Source organism: Sus scrofa, chromosome 4 (assembly GCF_000003025.6).
Source record: "Sus scrofa isolate TJ Tabasco breed Duroc chromosome 4, Sscrofa11.1, whole genome shotgun sequence".
Classification (NCBI taxonomy): Eukaryota; Metazoa; Chordata; class Mammalia; order Artiodactyla; family Suidae; genus Sus; species Sus scrofa.
This window is the reverse complement of record NC_010446.5, coordinates 106718035-106742779: the sequence shown is the minus strand read 5'-3', so window position 1 is coordinate 106742779 and position 24745 is coordinate 106718035. Positions and strand designations below refer to the sequence as shown.

General features: G+C 38.2%; 1 protein-coding gene across 2 annotated transcripts in view; it reads right to left on the bottom strand.

The window, feature by feature from the left end:
* PTPN22 (protein tyrosine phosphatase, non-receptor type 22) overlaps positions 1-24745 on the bottom strand; it is a 66000-nt gene that overhangs the window by 15322 nt on the left and 25933 nt on the right. Inside the window, exons 10-16 of one of the 2 annotated variants that reach the window (XM_021090718.1) lie at positions 24091-24168; positions 20611-20697; positions 10624-10700; positions 9658-10475; positions 6650-6733; positions 6392-6501; positions 4514-4541 (exon numbers count right to left, since the gene is read on the bottom strand). In XM_021090718.1, coding sequence (XP_020946377.1) covers positions 4514-4541; positions 6392-6501; positions 6650-6733; positions 9658-10475; positions 10624-10700; positions 20611-20697; positions 24091-24168 — 1282 coding nt within the window. The remainder of the gene's footprint in view (positions 1-4513; positions 4542-6391; positions 6502-6649; positions 6734-9657; positions 10476-10623; positions 10701-20610; positions 20698-24090; positions 24169-24745) is intronic. The other variant, XM_021090719.1, reaches the window with a different exon arrangement.

Genomic DNA, 24745 nt, shown 5'->3' with positions numbered 1-24745 from the left:
TTTCCAATTTTTCAATGTTAATCCACAACAACCCCCCGAAAATATTATCTGAACAATGATTTGGAGCTTCAAGAACTCAGTTATCTTAGCTTTTCACTCGGTGTTATACTCCATCACAAACTTGTCATTCACTTACGAAAGTATTCTTCCAAAGAAATTGAACCTGAATTTAGTCAAAATCCTAGTTCTCACTACAATTTTACAGAGAATCCTGGGGCTAGAGGAACATGTTAAATAAAACCATGAGGATGCAAACAGACAAATCCAGAATGTTAGCCTTCTTAAGGACAAAAGGCCCATTATTGCCAACAAGTAAATGACATGATAAATATAAAAAAGGACAACTGGGAGTTTCCGTCGTGGCTCAGTGGTTAACGAATCCGACTAGGAACCATGAGGTTGTGGGTTCAATCCCTGGCCTTGCTCAGTGGGTTAAGGATCCAGCGTCGCCGTGAGCTGTGATGTAGGTTGCAGACTCGGCTCAGATCCCGTGTTGCTGTGGCTGTGGTGTAGGCTAGTGGCTATGGCTCCGATTTCGACACCTAGCCTGGGAACCTCCATATGCCACAGGAGCGACCCAAGAAATGGCAAAAAAGACAAAAATTAAAAAAAAATAAAATAAAAAGGAGAACTGTTACAAACTTTAAAAGGGAAACATATAAACCAAATAAATACAAAGGGTAGACTTTGTTGGAATCCAGCTTCAAATAAGCAAACTGTGAAAAGATGTTTGAGACAATTTGAGAAAACTGGACACTTTGGATATTGGATAATACTAAGGAATTATTACTGATTTTATTAGTGTGATTAATGCCATTACGGTAGGTTTAAACTGTATGTTTGAAATTTTCTACAATAAAGGATTTTAAATAATGGAGCTATTTTCCTACAATGTAAATCCTAAAGACACAAATGGTATTCTATTGACAGAGGCTTCTTTTTTTTTTTTTTTAGCTTTTTTAAAAATTATTACTCAAATGAATTTATCACCTCTGTAGTTATATAATAATCATAACAATCCAATTTCACAGGATTTCCATCCCATAACTCAAGAACATCCCCCCACCCGCCCAAACTGTCTCCTCCAGAGACCATAAGTTTTTCAATGTCTGTGAGTCAACATCTATTCTGCAAAGAAGTTCAGTCTGTCCTTTTTTCATATTCCACATGTCAGTGAAAGCATTTGATGTTGGTATCTCATTGTATGGCTGACTTCACTTAGCATGATAATTTCTAGGTCCATCCATGTTGCTAAAAATGCTGGTATTTTGTTCATTTTAACGGCTGAGTAATATTCCATTGTGTATATATATGTACCACATCTTCTTGATCCACTCCTGGACAGATCCACTCCTTATTACACAATGCCAAGTATGATTATAAACTTTACTAATGCCTTTTGAAAATGAATATGTGGTTAACTGCTAGAGTCTTATCTACCTTTGGTCATTGGGCTTTTTTAGGTCTTAGGACTTATCTACAAAGCAAGTTCTCTTGTTTATTCCTTAAATGCTGGGTAATATGCAAAAGTAAACTACTAACATTTCTAACACTTAATACAGTAACTGGCAGATAGTAGGCATTTAATAAATATTTGATAACTACTTGCAAGTAGCTTATTATCTTCCGATTTGCTTTTAGGAAATATTATGAAAACGATAACTTTCAGGGAATGATAATCCTGCCAAATACCTTCCTAAAATACCGTTTTCTTAATATTCCCCCAATGAAGACCCTACAGTACTTATTACTGAATTAAATCTAAAATTTTCTGCCTAGTTTGTGTGTGATAAAATACATAATGCCATTAATGACATTTAGTACGTTCACAATTATGGGCCATCACTGCTCTCTGATTCCAAAATATTTTAATCATCTTGCAAAGAAACTCCACACTCATTTAGTGGTCACTCTCCATTCCTCCCAGATAAGACTGGCAACCACAAATCTGCTCTCTCTATATATGTTTTCCTGTTCTGGATATCTCATCTCCCTAGCTTTTAAGTCCTTCAAATTTATTTTCCATAGTCCCTAAAAGAGAAGCTCTATTACAATTAAATTAACCTACTTACCAATTCTCTGTACCCATCATGCTTATATTTATCTCCTGATCTCTGCTCCTGGAATTCCCTATATCTATATTCTTTTTTTTTTTTTTTTTTGTCTTTTTGCTATTTCTTTGGGCCACTCCCGTGGCATATGGAGGTTCCCAGGCTAGGGGTCGAATCGAAGCTGTAGCCACTGGCCTACGCCAGAGCCACAGCAACGCGGGATCCGAGCCGCGTCTGCAACCTACACCACAGCTCACGGCAACGCCGGATCATTAACCCACTGAGCAAGGGCAGGGACTGAACCCGCAACCTCATGGTTCCTAGTCGGATTCGTTAACCACTGCGCCACGACGGGAACTCCTCTATCTATATTCTTAAATTTATTTCTGCTACTCAGTGAAGCCTTTGCCATCCACTCCAATGCTACCTTCCTTTTTTCCAAATTCCTGGCAATTATAGTCAGTGCCACATAGACTATCACTTAGAGTATTAATTTGTCTACCCAATTTGAATACATATGTAAGTATTAGGCAGTGCCCTTTCTCATATATCTTGCCTATTCTAACATCACATAAGGCACACAGAACTTGCTTAGGAAATATTTATTTTATAATTACCTAATAAAATTTTTAAAAGAAAAATAACCTAATAAAAGTTATGATAGGTAGCATTTAATGAGAGCTTATTATCTGACAACCACTGTCCGCTGTGCTAAAAATAAAAGCTTTATATGCATTATCTCAATCCCCACAAAAATCCTCTTAGAAGGAAAATTCTATTATTCTCATTTTACAAATGAGAAAAATCGATAAAGTATATAATTTAATCAAGGCCATACATTTTAATAATTACTGGTAGTCTAGGGATTTGAATTAAAGTCTACCTTACTCCAGAGATCATGCTTTTCTTTCTTTCTTTTTTTAAATGGCCGCACCTGTGGCATATGGAGGTTCCCAGGCCAGAGACTGAATCCAAGCTGCAGTTGTATCAACCCCAGATTCTTTAACCCACTATGCTGGGCCGAGGATGGAGCCCACGCCTCTACAGCAACCCAAACACCTGCAGTCAGATTCTTAATCCACTGTGCCACAGCGGGAACTCCAAAGCCCATGCTTTTTAACCTCCATGTTATACTACCTATGTATTTGAATAATATGTTAATATGAATAAATATGCTAAGGGCAGGCAACTACTACTTGTTACAGTGTATATAAAGCACCTATCAGTGCTCAATAAATGTTTGCTGTTGATGTTGTTATTCAATGTCTAAAATATAGAAAAGGACTGGAGAAGCAAAGGCAAGTTAAAGACCTAAGTGGGAGTTCCCGTCGTGGCACAGCAGTTAACAAACCTGACTAGTATCCATGAGGACGCAGGTTCACTCCTTGGCCTTGCTCAGTGGGTTAAGGATCCAGCGTTGCTGTGAGCTGTGGTGTAGGTCGCAGACACAGCTTGGATCCCATGTTGTTGTGGCTCTGGCGTAGGCCAGCAGCTTCAGTTCTGATTCGACCCCTAGCCTAGGAACCTCCATATACTGTGGGTGCGGCCCTAAAAAGCCAAAAGAAAAAAAAAAGAAAAGCCCGGAGTTCCCATAGCGGCTCAGTGGAAATGAATCTGACTGGGAACCATGAGGTTTTGCGTTGGATCCCTGGCCTCGATCAGTGGATCTGGCGTTGGCGTGAGCTGTGGTGTAGGTCACAGATGCGGCTCAGATCCCATGTTGTTGTGGCTCTGGTGCAGGCTGGCAGCAACAGCTCCGATTAGACCCCTAGCCTGGGAACCTCCATATGCTGCAGGTAGGGCCCTAAAAAGACAGAAGACAAAAAAAAAGAAAAAAGAAAAAGAAAAGAAAAGACCTAAGTAGCCAGAAATAACTTTTTAGAATTGACGATGATAAAACCAATAAAATGTAACTGCTGCAAAGCTTTAAGAGATTGTATCATTTTTGGTTTTTCTTTAAGGATTATATACCAAGGAGCAGAATTCTAAAATCCTGTCTTCCCCTTACCCCTAACAATACAAACTACTAGCCCAAGAAAACAAGAGATCAATCAATAAACAGTGGAAGCTAGTATAGAAACCATGTCACCGCCTGAAGTAAATTACAATAAACTTAATGAGCCAATGAGCCATTTTTACAGCACAAGTTCTTAGGGGATAAATGTCATCTAAAGCCAAAGGAGAAGTTCCCATTGTGGCGCAGTGGAAACAAATCCAACTAGTATCCGTGAGGATGTGGGTTCAATTCCCAGCCTCGCTGCTCAGTGGGTTGAGGACCTGGCGTTGCCGTGAGCTGTGATACAGGTCGCAGACGAGGCTCGGATCCCCCGTTGCTGTGGCTGTGGTGCAGGCCGGCAGCTATAGTTCCAATCTAACCCCTAGCCTGGAAACTTCTGTATGCCGAAGATGTGGCCCTAAAAAGCAAAAAATAAAATAAAATAAAGCCAAGGGAAATTTTTTACCTGAGTTGGGACTCTGGAGTTTAATACTCTGGAAAGAAAAAAGAAATTCAAAGTGAAAGAAGAATATGTACACAAATTTACACACTCAAAGCACTAAATAGCATTTTTGAAATTATACTTCACATACCAATAGAATAGTTGTGAAACATTAACCTTATTTTTCCTGATTTATAAATGTGCTGAACTGTGAAGAATCATCCACTCTTAGAGTGATTTTTATATATCACAGCAATTGGTCCTAAACTGATCCTTTTTATACTTATTTCCTTCCTACCCAGAACATTTCTCTGAAAATTTAATTTGAGGTAAGGCTGCTACAATTGAAGGTACTTCATGCCACTGGAGAAGTAGTGATTGTTCTTTATCTGGGAGTTGTTAAGATAAAAACCATTAGCAATAATAATAACAGCTACTAGTAAATTAAAAGTGTAATTTAAAAGGTAGAGAGTATTTGCCTACCAGCAATGCAATTGCAGGCATATTCAAATATTTTAATTATTTTTCCGATCTCTGAAATTTTAAAATAATTGGTTCATAGAATTATATACAAACACAGATTATTGAAAGTGTAGGTTTCTCTTCTAGAAGCAGGAAACATAATTCCAAAGGTTTATCTTAAATAATATAGACATCTGTCATTTAAAAAAATTACTCTCTGTAATATGTTATCACAGCTAATATGACACAGCTTACCAAATAACCACTATGAACAAGCACCCTACTTACGAAACATTTACACCAGAGCCACAGCAATGCCAGATCTGAGCCACATCTGTGACCTACACCACAGCTCAGGGCAATGCTGGATCCTTAACCCATTGAGCAAGGCCAGGGATTGAACCCACATCCTCATGGATACTAGTTGGGTTTGTTAACTGCTAAGCCATGACAGGAACTCCATGAAACATTTATTTTTTCCTCACTGTCCTTCAGGAATAAGGTCAAATGTTTCTTTCCTCTTTTACTAAGTCTTCCTTGATCACTTCCAATCCGAAGGGATCTCTCACACTTTCAAAGCTCTTATCTTTCATGTGGCACTGATCATAGTTGCCTTGTTATAATAAATACAACAATAAAGACTTGTGTACACAGGCTATATCTCCACTGCTAAAGTATAAGTTTCTTAAAGGGAATAATTGTGTCTTATACATCTGTTTATCCCCCACATCCTCTAGCATATTTTTATATTTTTTTAATTTTAATTTTTTATTGACATATAGTTGATTTATTATGTTGCGTTAATTTCTGCTGTACAGCAAAGTGATCCAGTTACACATATATATTCATTCTTTTTATATTAACTTTAATATAAAAATTTTACTGTAGTTGATTTATGAAGTTCTACCAATTTCTGCTGTATAGCAAAGTGACCCAGTTATACATTTATGCATTCTTTTTCTCACATTTACCCTCCATCCTGTTCTATCACAAGTGATTGGATATAGTTCCTTGTGTATATTCTTCTCCATTGTGGTTTATCTCAGGATATCACATATAATTCCCTGTTATATAGGAGGACCCTGCTGTTTAGCACATTGTTTTAGAAGTAGTATCTGTTTAATATTAAGTATCTGCTTAACATTTTTTTTTTTTTGTCTTTTTGCCTTTTCCTGAGCCACAGGAGCACTGGATCCAAGCCGAATCTGCAACCTACACCACAGCTCACGGCAATGCCAGATCCTTAACCCACTGAGCAAGGCCAGGGATCGAACCCACAACCTCATGGTTCTTAGTCGGATTCATTAACCACTTTGCCATGACAGGAACTCCTGCTTAACATTTATTAAGTGTTAAAAATATAAGAACTAGGACTATAGTCTGTTGAATTCAGGGAGCAGAGTCAGAAAAGTTATTGACCTTGTTTAATCTAAATCTTACCAGGTCATCAGAATTCTTAGATTCAGATGTTCCACTACATTCTAGTGATGCTCCAGTTTTTACCTTCACAGTGGAAGATACAGATTTGGGGCCACTAAGTGGTAATTCTCCTGGGAAAAAAAGTAAATATGGTTCAGTTCTTAGGAGTGTTATAATTTTAGAGAGCAAGGGTTTCTCAGCAAAAGCACACAGAACATTGAAAGGGGCTGAGAAGTAATCTAATTAATCCACTGTTGCACTTAACTGAACTGTACTCACCAGTTTCCTCGACCACAATAAAAGACTCGGGTGTCCGTTCAGGAAGTGGAGGGGGAATTTCATCATCTATCCTTGGAGAATTTGCTGTCCAAAATGTCAGAAACATAATCACAAATTTTGAACATTTTATATTCTTTTATCTTTGGTGGGGGAGGAGGGGCACGACCACAGCATGCAGAAGTTCTCAGGCCAGTTCATGCCACAGGAGTAACCCTAGCCACAGCAGTAAAAATGCCAGGTCCTTGGGAGTTCCTGTCATGGCACAGTGGTTAACGAATCCGACTAGGAACCTTGCGTTGCGGGTTCGGTCCCTGCCCTTGCTCAGTGGTTAAGGATCCAGGCGTTGCCGTGAACTGTGGTGTAGGTTGCAGACTCGGCTTGGATCCCGAGTTGCTGTGGCTCTGGCGTAGGCCGGTGGCTACAGCTCGGATTAGACCCCTAGCCTGGGAACCTCCATATGCCACAGGAGCAGCTCAAGAAAAAGGCAAAAAGCCAAAAAAAAAAAAAAATTTTTAAAAAAATTGCCAGATCCTTAACCCACTAGACCACTAGGAAATTCAAAAAAAATTTATATTCTAATCTTGATAGAAATTATATCAAATATCACTAAAATATTTAAGCTATTTGGGTTTTTCTGTTTTTTGTTTTTGCTTTTTAGGGCCGCACCTGCCACATATGGAGGTTCCCAGCCTAGGGGTCTAATCGGAGCCGTAGCTGCTGGCCTATGCCACAGCTCACAGCAACACCAGATCCTTAACCCATTGAACCTGCAACCTCATGGTTCCTAGTCGGAGTCATTAACCACTGAGCCATGATGGGAACTCCTAAGCTGGTATCTGTTAACTCAAGGAAAAGGTAAAATAAATTCTCTTATCCTAAGTTGGAAACTTAAGAGGTTTTTGATTCTTCTTCAAAATTCATTGTTTCTTTTAAAGTCCAAAGGTGTTTTGATCAAGTCATTGAGCATCAGTTAATATAATGTAAAATGTTACATCAATTTAGGAAGCTTTGGACTGTTTTCTGCATAACTCTTGCCTTTTGTTTTACATAGAATATACAATACAGAATCAAAAAGCCCACTGACATGCCAGATTCAATTATAGACTAAAATCATACAGATTTTAGTATTTCTTCTTCAAACTTATAGAATAAAGAATAGGAGTATTTTTCCTTTTTACAAAGCAATGGTATGATGGGGTTTTCTATATTTCTATAGAAATATTCAGAATTTATATAGAAAAATTTAAATGTTATTATAAGAAGCTACCACCAGATGGCACACATGTCAGTGCTGCTACAATCCTTGATGCTAAGGATTCATTTTCTAATGTTGATGCTCTGAGTTTAAGGTATTATGAGTATCCAGAAAAATAAAATTTCTTTATAAAACAACATCAAAGTATATAAATAATCAAAGAAGGCACTAGATCCATATAAAATATTCTCATAGAAGGAGTTCCTGCTGTGGCACAACAGGATCAGAGGTGTCTTGAGAGTGCTGGGATGGCATGTCAAGCAGTTTTGATCCCTGGCCCCAGCACAGTGGGTTAAGGATCCAGTGTTGTCACAGCTGTGGCTTAGGTCACAACTTGCAGCTTGGATGCCATCCATATGCCACAGGCCAGCTGAAAAAATATATATTTTTTTAAATAACAAAGCTATGCATCTACACATCTATTGAGAAACTGTACAGTAAATAATGTTACAGAGAAAAGGCTTTCTCTGCTTCCTATCAGGGGAATGTTCTTTATCATTTTCTGATGATCTACCTATAAGAGTTAAACTTACTTTTTGCTTTCCTTCATCTTCTCCACATCAAACTGTTATAATTATCTAACAGAATGTATAGTTGTACTTTCAAACCACTCAGTAAAATGAAACAATATGTACAATATGAAAAAATCCAGAATTACAAAAGAGGGAGTTCTGGTCATGGCTCAGCCATTAATGAACACAGCTAGTATCCACGAGGATGTTAGTTGATCCCTGGCCTCGATCAGTGGATTAAGGATCCTGTGTTGCCGTGAGCTGTGGTGTAGGTCACAGATGTGGCTCGGATCTGGCGTGGCTGTGGCTGTGTTGTAGGCCGGCAGCAAGAGCTCCGATTAGACCCCTAGCCTGGGGACTTCCATATGCTGTGGGTGCGGCCCTAGAAAAGAGAAAAAAAAAAAAAAAAGGCTTATGCAAGATTAAAATCCCATACAGAATACTGAACACATATCCTTGATTATGAAGTTATTACAAAAGGACCAGAGGAAATCAGATTCTTATCTTCCAACTCCTACAGGAAGAGAATTCAATTCTTAGCAATCTATTCAATTAAGTATAGCCACACGATTCTCCAACAAAAATTCTTAGTGACCATGTGGTGCTGTTGATAAAAATCTTCTCTGATGTTCTTCTGGAAGTTTCTTCTGCATGCTAGGGATAAACTGTGGATTTTGACAGATACTTCTAGGACCGAGGTTTGCTGTGTTTAGAAGCACTCTTGCTGGCATAAGTCTTATACCAGATCTGACTGCCTCCACGGCTGCTTGTTACATGGAATATTACATATTTGTTATTGTTATGTTCAATTTATCATCAACATACTCCTGGAATTTATTTCTTTCAAGAGGTCAAAAAGAAGGAGTTCCCGTGGATGGCGCAGTAAACACGAATCCGACTAGGAATCATGAGGTTGCAGGTTCGACCCCTGTCCTCAAACAGTGAGTCAAGCATATCAGGCATTGCCGTGAGTTGTGGTGTAGGTCAAAGACATGACTCAGATCCAGCGTTGCTGTGGCTGTGGTGTAGGTTTGCAGCCGTAGCTCCGATTCAACCCCTAGTCTGGGAACCTCCACATGCCTTGGGTGCAGCCCTAAAAATCAAAAAACAAACAAACAAACAAACAAGGACAAAAAGAAGAAGGAAGCAGAGAAGGACAAGGGGGAGGATGAGCTGAAACCAAATCTTATAGAAATGAGGTCAAATCTAAGATGCCACACAAACGTTATAAAATAACTTACCTATTACTGCTGTCTCTTGGTTCAGGGGCATGGGAAAATTGGTTGGAGGATTCAGTGCTAAAGAATCACGTGAATTGTTATATGGAAGGAAAGTTGTCGAGGATTTTGGCGGAGAAGAACAAGGTAGAATAGTTTCATCTTGCTTTTCAGGTAAATCAAGAGACATCTTAGAACCAGCACTACTTGGGGACAAGGATGAAAAATTAGAATCTTCTGCTAAAGACATGTAAGAATGTACATTCAATGCACCAGAGTCACACTGCTTGGCCTCAGAGACATTACACACTTGATGCTTGGAGTCGTACGGCAGTGAATAATTCAGTTCCGCTGAAGAAACATGCTTCATTTTTTGAGCCTGCTCAACACAAGAATTGTGTGCTTGAGATTCCAAATAGAAATTTTCCCTGATGTTGAATTTTCTGGTGTCTCTCTCTTGTATCAATTCAAAGGGAGTTGATTTGGTCCGCATTATTGGTTCCTTTAAATTAGAATATCTTCCAGCTGCATTAACGGGTTTAGAGTTAGGACATGCTCCAAACAAAATGGAGCTCAAGTCCAAACTCTGATGCTTCTGAAGAGGCTCCCCAACTATTGGAAATGCCTTAGTCTCCCATTTCATGGTTGTGTCAGCATTTTTGTTACAACCACAATTCAGCTCCAAAAATTCTAAAGAACTGCTCTGTTTAGCAGGGTGCATAACTAGCCCTTCCTTTTCACTAATTTCAGAAGTCCTGAAGTCAAAGGAAGAAGCTTCTGCACTTTTCACCCTTATCCTTCTTTTGCTCTGTTGGTCCATCACTTTTGCTTCTTGTATGCTGCTGAAACAAAAAGAAAGTACTGATGATATCATATCCCCAAAAGGCCTCTTCTCTTATCCTCTTCTCAGCATCACAATGAAGCTAGAAGCATGAGATGTACCTCTCAGACCCAATTAGAGAACATTTAGATGTATAAAATTATACTCACCTTTTTGGTAAATTAGGAGAATAAAAGCCTGCTTCTATATTGGGATTTTGCTGAGAATCTGAATACTTTGCTGGAATCTTCAAGAGAAGTGAGAGATTGTTTTTTAGTGAAACACTGTCAATAAGAGATTTTAACAATCATAAAGCTGAGAAGGTATTTTTCAGAAAATATAACAATTTAAAACAATTAATAAAAGACTCAGATGAGTTTCCAGGGTTTTTTTGTTTTTTGTTTTTTGTTTTTTGCTGCCCTGTGGCATATGGAATTCCTGGGCCAGGGGTCAGATCCAAGCCACATTTGCAACCTATAGTACAGCTGTGGCGACACTGGACCCTATAACCCACTGCGGTGGGCTGGGAATTGAACCTGCGTCCTGGCACTGCAGAGACACCGCCAATCCCAATGCACCACAGCAAAACCTCTGAGTTCCCCAAATACTGAGCCCAGCAAGGACTTGTTCACATACTGAGATCAAAGGATCAGAACGAAATTAGGGAGGATTTACTTATAGTATCATCTTTTCATATGCAGGAGTGTTAAAGTGTAAAATACTTTATTTAAAATATAACTTCATTCTCCGGAATACTTTTACTTCCAGAAATTTCATCATTCCAACCCTTTATAAGTCCTCTTACTTATCTTGTTCTACCCTTTTCTTCCTTACTATGCTCTAGCTATACTGATTTTCTTGCCATTCCTTAAACATATCAAACTCATTTCCAATTCAAGGCTTCTACTTTTACTACCCACTCTGATTGAAATACTTTTGCTCTATGTTTTGCATGGCTGGCTCCTTCTAAGTAACTATTCTCTACTTAAAAGCCACCTACATAAGGAAACCGTCTCTGACCACACAACCTAAAATCACATTCCCACACACTTGCCCACTCTCGATATTTATTTTCTTCATAGAAATGATCACATTATGAAGTCTGTTACTGTAGCTCATAGAATCCAAGGCATCATCAACTGTAAAATATGTCCTGCCTTTGGGGATGTTTAAATATTTTTTTAAAGTTAGTAATTATAAGATTCTACCTATAATGGGTTTAATTGTGACTCTCAAAAAGATGTTGAAATCTAACCCCTGATATCTGTGAATATGAAGTTATTTGGAAACAGGGTCTTTGAAGATGTGATTAATGAAGATGAGGTCATATTGGATTAGGGTAAGCCCTAATGCAATGACTTGTGTCCTTCCAAGGAGAAAAAACAGAGACTCAGAGACAAACAGGGAGAATGTAGTGTGATGATGCAGGAAGAGACTAGAGTAATGTATCTGCAAGCAAAAGAACATCAAAGATGGCTGGCAAGGAGTTTGTTCTGGCTCAGTGGTTAACGAACCGACTAGGATCCATGAGGATGTGGGTTTGATCCTTAGGCTCACTCAGTGGGTTAAGGATCTGACATTGCTGTGAGCTATGGTGTAGGCTGCAGATGTGGCTCGGATCCTGAGTTGCTGTGGCTGTGGCTGTGGCCAGCAGCTGTAGCTCTGATTGGACCCTTAACCTGGGAACTTCCATATGCCATGGCTTGGCCCTAAAAAGCAAAAAAAAAAAAAAAAAAAAGATTATTTCCCTAGAGCTATGCATGATGAACTGTGAGAAAATTAATTTGTCATTTTAAACCCTCCTCAGTTTGTCGTACTTGTAACAGCAGGCCTAGTAAACTGATACAGAGACTTTAATACCCCACTTTCAATAATGGATAGAAAAATCAGAAGATCAATAAGTAAAGAGAGGAAAGACATGAATAAACATGTAAACCAATTAGAATAAACACTTATAGAACATTCCACCAAACAACACAAATGTTCTTCTCAAACATATATGGAACAGGCTCCAGGATGGACCATATGTTAGGCCACAAAACAAGGTGTAATAAATTTTCAAAGGATAGAAATCATATAATATATCTTTTCCAATCACTAGAAATCAATAACAGAAGGAAAACTGAAACATTCACAATTACGTGTTAATTAAACCCTCTTAAACAATGAATAGGCCGAAGAACAATTTATAATAGAAATTAGAAATACTTAGAAACGAATGGAAATATATCACACCAAAATTCATGGGATATAGTGAAAGCCGTGCTCAGAAGTAAATGTATAGCTGCAAATGCCTACATCGAAAAAGAAGATCTCAAATCAATAATTTAACTTTATTCCTTAAGGAATTAAAAAAAGAGCAAACTAAACCCAAAGCCAGCAGAAGGAAGGAAATGCTAAAGATTAAAGCATAGGAGTTCCCTGGTGGCTTAGCACATTAAGGATCGTGCATTGTCATTGCTTACTGCCAAGGGGCAAATTTGGTTCCCGGCCTAGGAACTTTTGTATAGTGTAGATGCAGCCAATAAAAACAATAATAATAATAATAATGATGATGATAAATTAGAGCAGAGATAATTGAAATAGAGACAAAGAAAACAATGGAGAAAATCAACAAAACCAAAATTTGATCCTTTGCAGGGATCAGTAAAATTCATAAAACCTTTATCTAAGTTGACCAAAGAAATAAGAAAGACAAAAATTGCTAAAATCTCAAATTACAGAAGTAGAAGTACATAACCTAGATTAAATAGACAAATTCCTAGAAACATGTGATCAGCCAAAACTGATTCAAGAAGAAATGGATCTACAACTATTAAGTAGACTGAATCAGTATTCAAATGTTTTCCCAAGAAAGGAGGCCTTAACCTAGATTAAATGGACAAATTCCTAGAAATATGTGATCAGCCAAAACTGATTCAGGAAGAAATGGACCTACAACTAGTAAGTAGACTGAATCAGTAATCAAATGTTTTCCCAAGAAAGGAGGGCTTGGGACCAGATGGCTTCATTGGTGAGTTCTAGCAAACATTTAATAAAGAATTAATACTGGGAGTTCCCGTCGTGGCGCAGTGGTTAACGAATCCGACTAGGAACCATGAGGTTGCGGGTTCGGTCCCTGCCCTTGCTCAGTGGGTTAACGATCCAGCGTTGCCGTGAGCTGTGGTGTAGGTTGCAGACGCGGCTCGGATCCCGCGTTGCTGTGGCTCTGGCGTAGGCCGGTGGCTACAGCTCCGATTCAACCCCGAGCCTGGGAACCTCCATGTGCCGCGGGAGCGGCCCAAGAAATAACAACAACAACAACAAAAAAAAGACAAAAAAAGATTAAAAAAAAAAAAAGAATTAATACTAATCCTGCATAAACTCTTCTTAAAAATTGAATAGGCGGGAATACCAAGTCATTCATTCTATGAGGCCAGCATTTTCCTGTTACCAAAGCTAGACAAAGACTATACAAGAAAAAGAAAACTACAAACAAATATTCTTTATGAATATTGATGCAGATGTCCTCAATAAAATACTAGTAAACTCTATTTAACATACTAAAAGGATTATACACCAGGACCAAGTGGAATTTAGTTCCAGAATGCAAGAATGATTCAGCATACAAAAATCATTCAATGGAAGACACCACAGTAATAAAATTAAGGGGAAGAAACCCACATGAACATATCGATTGATGCAGAAAAAATTTTTTGACAAATTCAGGATAAAAGCACTAAATAAACTGGGAATGTAAGGGAACTTTCTCAACATGATAAGGGCCATATATGAAAAACCCATAACAATTATCATACTCAATGGTGAAAGACCAAAAGCTTTTCTCCTAAGATGAAGAATAAGACAAGTATGCCAAATTTTGACACTTCTAGTCAACATAATACTGGAAGTTCTAAGCCTGAGAGATCAGTTAAGAAAAAACAAATAAAGGGCATCAAATTGGGAAAGGAGGAAATAAAATTATCTTCATTTGCAGATGACATGATTTGATATGTTGAAAGATTATACAAACAATAGTAGAGCTTGTAAATTAATACAGCAAAATTGCAGAATATTAAACCAACACACAGAGACAAGTTGCATTTCTATACATTATCAATAAACAATCTGAGAAGAGAATTAAGACAATTCTATTTATATTAGCATCAATATATATATTTTATAACATATATATATTATATATATATATAAGGAATAAATTTAACCAAGGAAGTGAAAGACTTATATACTGAAAACTGTAAAACATTGCTTACAAATTAAATGAAACAAATAAATGAAGAGATATTCCATGTTCATGAAGTGGAAGACATAATATGTTACAGTAATGATATTTTCCAAAGTGACCTATAGATTCAATGCAATTCCTATCAAAATCTCAATGGTGCTTTTGCAAAAAAAGAAAACTTCATCTTAAAATTCATGCAGAATCTCAAGGGACCATGAATGGCCAAAACAATCTTGAAAAAGAAGAGCAAACTTGGAGGACACACACATTCTTATTTCAGAAGGTCCTACAAAGCTACAATAATAAAATAGTATAGTACTGGCACAGGACAGCCATATAGGCCAATAAAATAAAATAGAGATCCCAACAATAAACTCACATATGTGAGCACTTGATTTTCAATGAGACTGCCAAGAGCATTCAATGGAGAAAAGACAGTCTTTTCAACAAATGGTGCTGGGAAAACTGGGCATACACATGTAAATGAATGAAGTAGGATCCTTACCTTACAGTATATACAAAAATTAACTCAAAAAGCATCAAATACCTAAATATAAGAGCTAAAACTAAAATTCTTAGAAGAAAACACAAAGCTTCATGATACTGGATTTGGCAACAATTTCCTGGATGTGACACCAAAAGCACCAGCAATAAAAGAAAAAATAGACAAATTGGATTTTATGAAAATTAAAAACTTTCATACATCAAAGTGCCCAATCAAAAGCATTAAAGGGAAATACACAGAAAAGGAGACAACATTTTCAAACCACGTATCTAATAAGAGATTAATTTCCAAAATATAGGGTGAAATTTTAAAACTCAACAACAACCAACTAAAAATGGGCAAAAGTCTTAAATAGATATTTTTCCAAAAATGATATACAAATGGCTGATGAGCATGTGAAAATATGCTTACCATCACTAATTAGGAAAATGCGAAAGAGGACCACAATGAACTATTACTTTACACCCATCAGGGTGGCTACTATCTAAAAACAAACAAAAACAGAGCATAACAAGCACTGGTGAAACACCTAGAGTAGTCAAGTTCACAGACGAAGAAGGTAGAATGGCGGTTACTAAGGGCTAGGGATAGAGAGGACTGAGGAATTACTGTTTAATGGGCATAAAGCTTCAGTTTTGCAGGATGAAAGGAGTTCTGGAAATGGATAGTGGCAATGGTTGTACAATAACACATATATACATAACATTACTAAACTATACACATAAAATTGGTTAGGGTTGTAATTTTTATGTACGTGCTACCACAATAAAGATATTGGAGAAAAAAAAAAGAGCAAAGGATTTCAGATAGACATTTGTCCAAAGAAGATACACAAATGGCACATAAAAAGATGTTCAACATCACTAATCATTAGAGAAATGCAAACCAAGGTCACGAGATACCACTTCACAAATGCAAATCAATATCCATTAGGATGGCTGTTATCCACAAAAAATCAAAAAACAAAGAAAATAGGTATTTTTTGTTACCAAGTATTAATAAGAATGTGGAGAAACCGAAACCTTTGTGCATTGCTGGTGCAGATGTAAAATTTTGCAGCCACTGTGAAAATCAGTATAGCAATACCTTAAAAGATTGAACATAGGATTACTACATAATCCAGCAATTCTACTTCTGTGTATTTACCCGTAAGAATTTACAGGAGGGACTTGAACAAATATTTGTACACCATTTTTTTTTTTTCTTTCTATCTTTTGTGTTTCCAGCGCTGCATCCACGGCATATGGAGGTACCCAAGCCGGAGGTTGAATTGGGGCTGTACCTGCCAGCCTATGCCACAGCCACAGCAATGCAGGATCCGAGCTACATCTGTGACCTACACCACAGCTCATAGCAATGCCAGATCCTTAACCCACTGAGTGAGACCAGGGATCCATGGTATCTCATGGTATCTCATGGATACTAGCAGGATTTGCTAACCACTGAGCCACAATGGGAACTCCTGTACACCAGTTTTTATAGAAGCATTATTCACAATAGCCAAAAGGTGGAAACAAAACAGTGTCCATCAACAGATGAATGAATAAACAAAACGTGGTATTACACACAATGGAATATTATATAGCCACAAAGGAGTGAAATTCCAATGCAAGTTACAAAATGGATGAAACTTGAAAACACACCACCTGAAATAAGCCAGATAAAAAGAATAAATATATGACTCCACTTTATTATGTACCTAAAATAGGCAAATTCAGAGAGACATAATTGAACCTATTAGGAGTTGGTGTACGGGGGAATGGAAAGTTTCGTTTAGAATGATGAAAATGTTCTAGAAATAACTAGGAGAGACTGGTCACATACATTGTGAAGGTACTTACTGCCACTGCACTGCACATTTCAAAATGGTTAAAATGGTCATTTTTTCCCATTGTGGTAAAATAATATGTTTTACCACAATAAAAATTATTCATGGAAAATTGTCTCCTCTTCTGTTTTCTGGTACAGATTGTTTAAAAAATTTTTTTTTCTTTATGGCCACTCCCACAGCATATGGAAGTTCCCAGGCTAGGGGTCTAACTGGAGCTGCAGCTGCCTGCCTACGCCACAGCCACAGCACTGCCAGATCCGAGCCTCATCTGCGAACTACACCACAGGGGTCAGGGATTGAACCCATGTCCTCAGGATACGGGTCAGGTTCATTACTGCTGTGCCACAATGGGAACGCCCAGATTGTGCAAAATTGATGTTAATTCTTCCTTAAACATTTGGTAGAATTCTGAAGTGAAACTATGTGGGCCTGGAGATATCTTTTTGGAAATTTTTAAATTAAAAATTCAGTTTCTTTTATCATTATGGGGCTATTCAAATTATTTCATGTTGAGTTAAGCAGTGGTAGCTTGTTTTTTGAGAAAGTAATCCATTTTACCTAAGTGGTAAAATATATGTATGTTGAGTTGTTCATACTATATTCCTTTATTATCATTTTGATATCTGTGAAGTCTGTAAAGATATCCCCTTTTTCATTCCTGATATTGGTAATTTTTATTTTTTATCTCCCCCCCTTTTATCATTCTTCCTAGAAGTTTGCCAATTTTATTTTATTTCAAAGAACCAGATCTTGGCATTACCCTCATGGCTCAGCAGAAACGAACCTGACTAGTATCCATGAGGACGCAGTTTCGATCCTTGGCCTTGTTTAGTGGGTTCAAGATCCAGCGTTGCTGTGAGCTATGGTGTAGGTCACAGACGAGGCTCAGATCCTGTGCTGCTGTGGCTGTGGTGTAGGCTGGCGGTATAGCTCTGATTCAATCCTAGCTTGGGAACTTCCATGTGCCGCAGGTGTGGCACTAAAAAGACAAAAACAAACAAACAAACAAACAAAAAAAACCCAGATTTTTGGTTCGGATTTTTCTCTTTTGTCTTCCTATTTTCAAACTGATTCATACTCTTTACTATCTCCTTCCTTCTGTGTTCCTTGGGTTTATTTTGTTCTTTTCCCCCCTAGATTTGTAAAGTGGGAATTCACATTATTGATTTGAGACCCTTACTGTTTTCTAATGTATGCATTTAGGGTGCCATAAACTTCCTTCTCAGCACTACTAGAACTCTGTCCAACAAATTTTGATATGTATTCATTTTTATTCTGTTCAAGGTGTTTTTTAGAAATTTCCTTTGAACTTTTCTTTTTGACTCAATGAATTATTTAGAAGAGTCTAGTTTAGTTTCCAAGTGTTTGAATCTTTTCTCGTTTTTTTTTTTTTCTGTTACTGACTTCTAGTTAGATTCCACAGTAGTCAGAGAGTACACTCTATGTGATATCAATTCTTCATATTTTTGAGATTGTTGGATGGCCCCAGAGAGGATTCATATGGCATATTTCAATCAGCACTTGAAAAAATGTATATATAGTCTAGCATTGTTGAGTGGAGTGTTCTATAAACATCAATTTTGATCCTGTTGGGTGATGATGCTGTTAAGTTCTCTTCTATTCCTGCTGATTTTCTGTCAATTGTGGAGAGGAGGGTATTGAAGTCTCCAACAATAACTGCAGATTTTTCTATCACTCCTTTAGTTCTATCAGTTTTTGCTTCACATACCAATATTTTTATTTCTCTTTTTTTTAGAACAGTACCTGAAGCATTTGGAAGCTCCCAGGCTAGGGGTTCAACTAGAGCTGGAGCTGCCAACCTACACCACAGCCACAGCAACGCCAGATCCAAGCCACATCTGCGAACTACACCACAGCTCACAGCAATGCCAGATCCTTAACCCACTGAGCAAGGCCAGGGATGGAACCCACATCCTCATGAATACTAGTTGGATTCGTTTCCACTGTGCCACAACAGAAACTCGATTAGTCAGATTCTTAATCTGCTGAGCCACAATGGGAACTTCAGATGCTTCTTTTTTTTTTTTTTTTGCTTTTTAGGGCCACACTTGCGGCATATGGAGGTTCCCAGGCTAGAGGTCGAATTGGAGCTGTAGCTGCTGGCCTACACCACAACCATGGCAATGCCAGATCCTTAACCCACTGAGCAGCGAGGCCAAGGATCAAACCTGCAACTTCATGGTTCCTAGTCGGATTCATTTCTGCTGCGCCATGATGGGAACTCTGAGAGTATTTTAGAATATACAAAGGATTTTTAGCTGAAAAAAAATATGAGATATGAGAAGTTTTCGTAGTGGCACAGTGGTTAACGAATCTGACTAGGAACCATGAGGTTGCGGGTTCGATCCCTGGCCTTGCCCAGTGGGTTAAGGATCTGGCGTTGCTGTGAGCTGTGGTGTAGGTTGCAGACGCGGCTCGGATCCTGAGTTGCCGTGGCTCTGGTGTAGGCCGGCGGCTACAGCTCCGATTGGGCCCCTAGCCTGGGAACCTCCATATGCCGCGGGAGCGGCCCAAGAAATGGCAAAAAGACCAAAAAAGAAAGAAAGAAAAAATAAAATTACAATTTGGCCAAATCATAATTGATTTCATATCTAACACTTTTTTTTTTTTTTTTTTTTTTGGTCTTTTTGCCTTTTCTAGGGCCATTCCCATGGCATATGGAGGTTCCCAGGCTAGGGGTCCAATCGGAGCTGTAGCCGCCGGCCTACACCAGAGCCACGGCAACTCGGGATCCGGGATCCGAGCCGCGTCTGCAACCTACACCACAGCTCACGGCAATGCCAGATCCTTAACCCACTGAGCAAGGCCAGGGATCGAACCCGCAACCTCATGGTTCCTAGTCGGATTCGTTAACCACTGCGCCACGATGGGAACTCCCCAAACTGTAATTTTAAAATATCAAAGGAGTTCCTGTGATGGCTCAGCGGAAACAAATCTGACTAGAAACTGTGAGGGTGCAGGTTCGATCCCTGGCCTCGCTCAGTGGATTAAGGATCCAGCGTTGCTGTGAGTTGTGGTGTAGGTTGCCAGATTTGGCTTGGATCCTGAGTTGCTGTGGCTGTGGTGTAGGCTGGCAGCTGTAGCTGTGATTAGACCTCTAGCCTGGGAACTTCCATGTGCCATGGGTGCGGCCCTAAAAAGCAAACAAAACAAAACAAAACAAAAACCTCTCAAAATCTGATGATACATATGTAATCAAAATGAGGCTAACATGATGTGAAAAATCACATCAGTACTCAACTATCATTTCATTTCGTAATTATCCACTCTCACTTCTAACTTATCACACAACTGCTTAAAACGTGGGAACAGAATACAGGCTTGCCCTTTCGCTCACTCCTATTATTTCTAAATTCAGCTGAAAATTGTATGCAACAGGGTGACCAAGAGATTAATTTTCTAAATTAAAGCACTTCATTTACATTGTCCTTCTCCAGAGGAGATTTATAGTGCAGCCCCCTGCATACCTGACACTCCAGTTCCAGTGAGGTGACAAGTTCCAAGTTGTCCTACAACTTGACCAAAACCAAACATGACAAAAATTTTTCGACAAAAATATCAAGTTTAAAATTTACCTCTGTCCCAGCGTGTTTATCCCTGATAACATCCATCTGTCTCTTAAATAGTTCTACTACAGCGTTGTAGACCAGTTCGTACTGTTCCTGAAGCGGGCATCGAAAACCGGAACAAACAAAAACAAACAAAACACTTGATGAACTAATCACATTTCGGGAACATGAACAGCCATCCAATCTTCGTAGAGCAGACCCAAAAGGGCCATCCACATCGATTTCGTTACAGTGCCCTGTGTCTGTGTAGCCCATGTTAGACCTTGAAGCACGTTTAGGCTGCTAGAAACAGCTAAATACTTGCTCTACCTCTAGCTAATATACAAGGAAGCTGCAGCATGCTTTTTATGTTCTAATCCCACTTCCTTATTTATCTTTCTTTCCACTGTCATTCTCTAATTCTGTTTTCCTTGCTCACACTTAAAAAAATTTTATTTTACCCTGGATGCATTGTTGTTGTTGTTTTTGGTAATTCATCTCTTCAGGGAAAATACATGGTTAATGGCTACACAGACAGCTTTAATATGTATTGTTTAACATGACTCCCACATTTGATCTATAAAGTTATCCCTCTTTACAATTTGTTCAAGGTCATTCAGAAAGTAATTTCCTGGTTAGAATATGAATCTTTCGACTCTTTGTTTGGTACACTTCAATCAAGCGGCTGTTACTGTCTTAGCAAAGATACCAAAGAAGAGTAGACTGCCAAATCGAGTTTGGCAATTTGTGGTTATAAACGGATTTCACCATAGAAAAATGAGATCTCTACAATTAGAACATTTACGGGTTCTTACTGCTCCGTTTTTGCCTCTGTACCTGTGCTTAATTTTAACTCTACTTTTCATCCGGATGGGCCTATTCAGGATTATCCCTGACACTTTACATAATCGTATATAAATAAAGGATAACTTTTTCCAAAAATAATTGTAGCAAGAGAACAATACAGAGTCTATGTTACCCCAAACAGCCATTGGAACACTTTTCAATTTTTTTTAAATTTTTTTATTTTTTCCCTCTGTACAGCATGGGGATCAAGTTATTCTCACATGTATACATTTTTTTCCCCCACACTCTTCAGTGTTTTTAAGAAGAGAGAAAAATTACACAGGAAGCACTCGTCTGGTTACTGTGCAATTTCCTGGTTAGAATCGTGTCAGAAGGAAGCAGCCATCCCTGGTAAGATATTTGTTCCATAGATCAATGAAGACAGTCGTTGAAAATGCCAAAACAGGAAGGCTTACTTAAAAGTGATTCCACTCCCTTCCAATTCTTAACAGTAGGCCTGAAATGGACTTTTTCCGAGACGGGGTATGGCTTTTATTTATTGATTTGGTATTAATTTACAATTTAATATTATAGAACTGGGTCGCATACCTCCTGGAATCTTAATACATTTACATGGATCAGCCTTTTAGTCTGACAGCACTAAACCAGCCAATATCATTTGACCTACACTTTCCTCTCTACAGGTTGAATATAGAAAACACCTACTGTCAACGCATTAAAAAGAATTCTTTTTTTTCCACTAGCTATTAGTGGAAAACCTGTGTGGGCCAAACAATATTATAATTGCTCTTCATTTTTTCCCCTTGATTCACAACTTCTAGATGAAAATATCTGAACTGCCACTGTCAATTGTTTTATTTCTAAACCTATGTGCAAGTTCATTTGTAAGTGCCTTAAATACTTCAGGGTCTTGCTGGTTAAGCACTAAAAAGTACTTCTAACAAATTTTGCAAAGTGTCTGTTACCTATTAAACAGTAAGAAATGAAGGAATGAATGGGTGAATGCTAAGCTCTATCTTAAAGAAGGAGACCATTTAGAAATATAGTTAAATTATTGGTACAGAAATGTGGGAGGAATTAATATCATAGAAAGGGAGAGACCTGGGCTAGGAATGTTTTACCTAGGAGGTGGAATGTGAGCTGGAGAAAAGAAAAGGGAAAGAACTTTTTTTTTTCCCCCGCTTTTTATGGCCACATCTGTGGCATATGGAAGTTCCCAGGCTAGGTGTCCAATTGGAGCTGCAGCTGCAGGCCTGCACCACAGCCGCAGCAACGCGGGATCCAAGCCATGTTTGTGACCTACACCACAGATCACAGCAATGCTGGATCCTTAACCCACTGAGCAAGACCAAGGATCAAACCCACATCCTCCTGGATACTAGTCTGGTTCGTTACCGCTGCGCCACCACAGGAACTCCCGGGGAAGAACATTTTTAATGGAATGAACAAGTGTGAGCGATCTGGGGCGAGTTAATATACTGTGATACATATATAATCATATATATAGTATGACTGTAATTATGAGGTATTTAAAAATTAAACTTGATTTACAATGTTGTGTCAGTTTCAGGTGTACTGCAAAGTGGTTCAATAATACACAGACATATACCCATTCTTTTTCATATTCTTTTCCCATATACATTATTATAGAATATTGAGTAGAGTTCCCTGTCCTATACAGTAGGTCCTCATCAGTTATCAATTTTATGTACAGTAGTGTGTATACGTTAATCCCAAACTCTTAATTTATCCCTCCCTACCCCCACTTACCCTTTGGTGACCATATGTTTGTTTTCAAAATCTGTGAGTCTACTTCTGTTTTGTAAATAAATCCATTTGTATCATTTTTTACTAGATTCCACATATAAGTGATATCATATGATATTTGTCTTTGTCTGACTTACTTCAGTTAGTATGATAATCATAATTATGGGGGTTTTTGTAATTTTAAAATATGCATACAATAAGGACCAGGCGAAACTATAGAAAAACAGTTAACAGTGGCTACATCTAGATGACAGGAATATGGATGATTTTAGATTTTTTTTATTATTTCCTAAAATGAACTTGTAGACTGCATCTTCCAGGTTCTGCTACTACCTCCTGAAGAAGAAATGACAAATCTCTGATTTTCTGTGGTTTCAAAAATGAACTACTACTACACAATTTCTTTCTTTCTTTCTTTCTTTTTTTTGCTTTTTAGGTCAGCACCTATAGCATAATGGAACTTCCCAGGCTAGGGGTTGAATCGGAGTGCAGCTGTGGCCTACACCCCAGCTCACAGCAACACCAGATCCTTAACCCAGAGCGAGGCCAGGGATTGAAACCACGTCCTCATGGATACTTGTCAGGTTCATTACTGCTGAGCCTGGTCAGGAACTCCTATAGAACTTCAAGTTAACCTGACTCAGCGATTTCTTCCTAATAAGTCGAAAAGCTTGCTGAGTTTTTTCAATACCTTTGTAAGAAATATCTATATTGTTTTCTTAATATTTCTGAATAAACAGTAAAATATAAAGGATGAAAGGAATTTGGCCCAGGCAAGGGATAAGGGCAAAATATTAGGCTATTCAGAGTTAGAGGAAATGGACTAATATCCTTGACAGTAAAGCAGTCGGCTGTTTTTAGATGCCTTACTGTTATCAAACAGAGAGATGGAGCCAGGTTCAGACATGTCATGTTGTTCACCATAAGCCATACCTGAGTTTGAACGAATGAAGGCCTCTGTGTTCGCATTTCCTGGATCAAATTGAAAACACTGAAGTTCTCAGGAATTATCTATCAAATAAAGAAAAAATATCTTACTCCTTTGTTCCTATCTTTGTTAATAAATTATTGCCACTGTCTCATAGACTTGTTACCTTCATGAAATCTGCTCTCCTAACATGGGACAATATCAGAAAAAAAGGATGTATTTTTTAAGCTAATGAAGTTTCTCATCACTTGCATCATGATTTACAACCTCAGAAATATTGAAACTCTTCAGAATAATTTCACCTGGGGTGATCAAATGTCTAAAGTTCAAAATATAATGAAGGAGAAATCTCAGTAAGGGAGCAAGGATGAGAGTTTTATGGAAATGAAAGAAGTTTGCAGACAGTTCTAAAGCCCACATTTTAAACTTCTAATTTCCTATTAGACTTTTTAAAAAACAATTTATAGATTGGAACACAAAACTTACAGTAAATCGAGTTCTTCTGCTAAAGCAGTATGGCTAAAGGAAGGGTAACTATGTCATTTAGGGCAGTGCTTCTCAAAACTACAGCATGTGCCAGAAGCAACAAGCAGCCTCCAGAGTTTCTGCTTCAGTTCACCTGAGGTGGGGCCCAAGATTTTGCATTTCTAACAAGTTCTC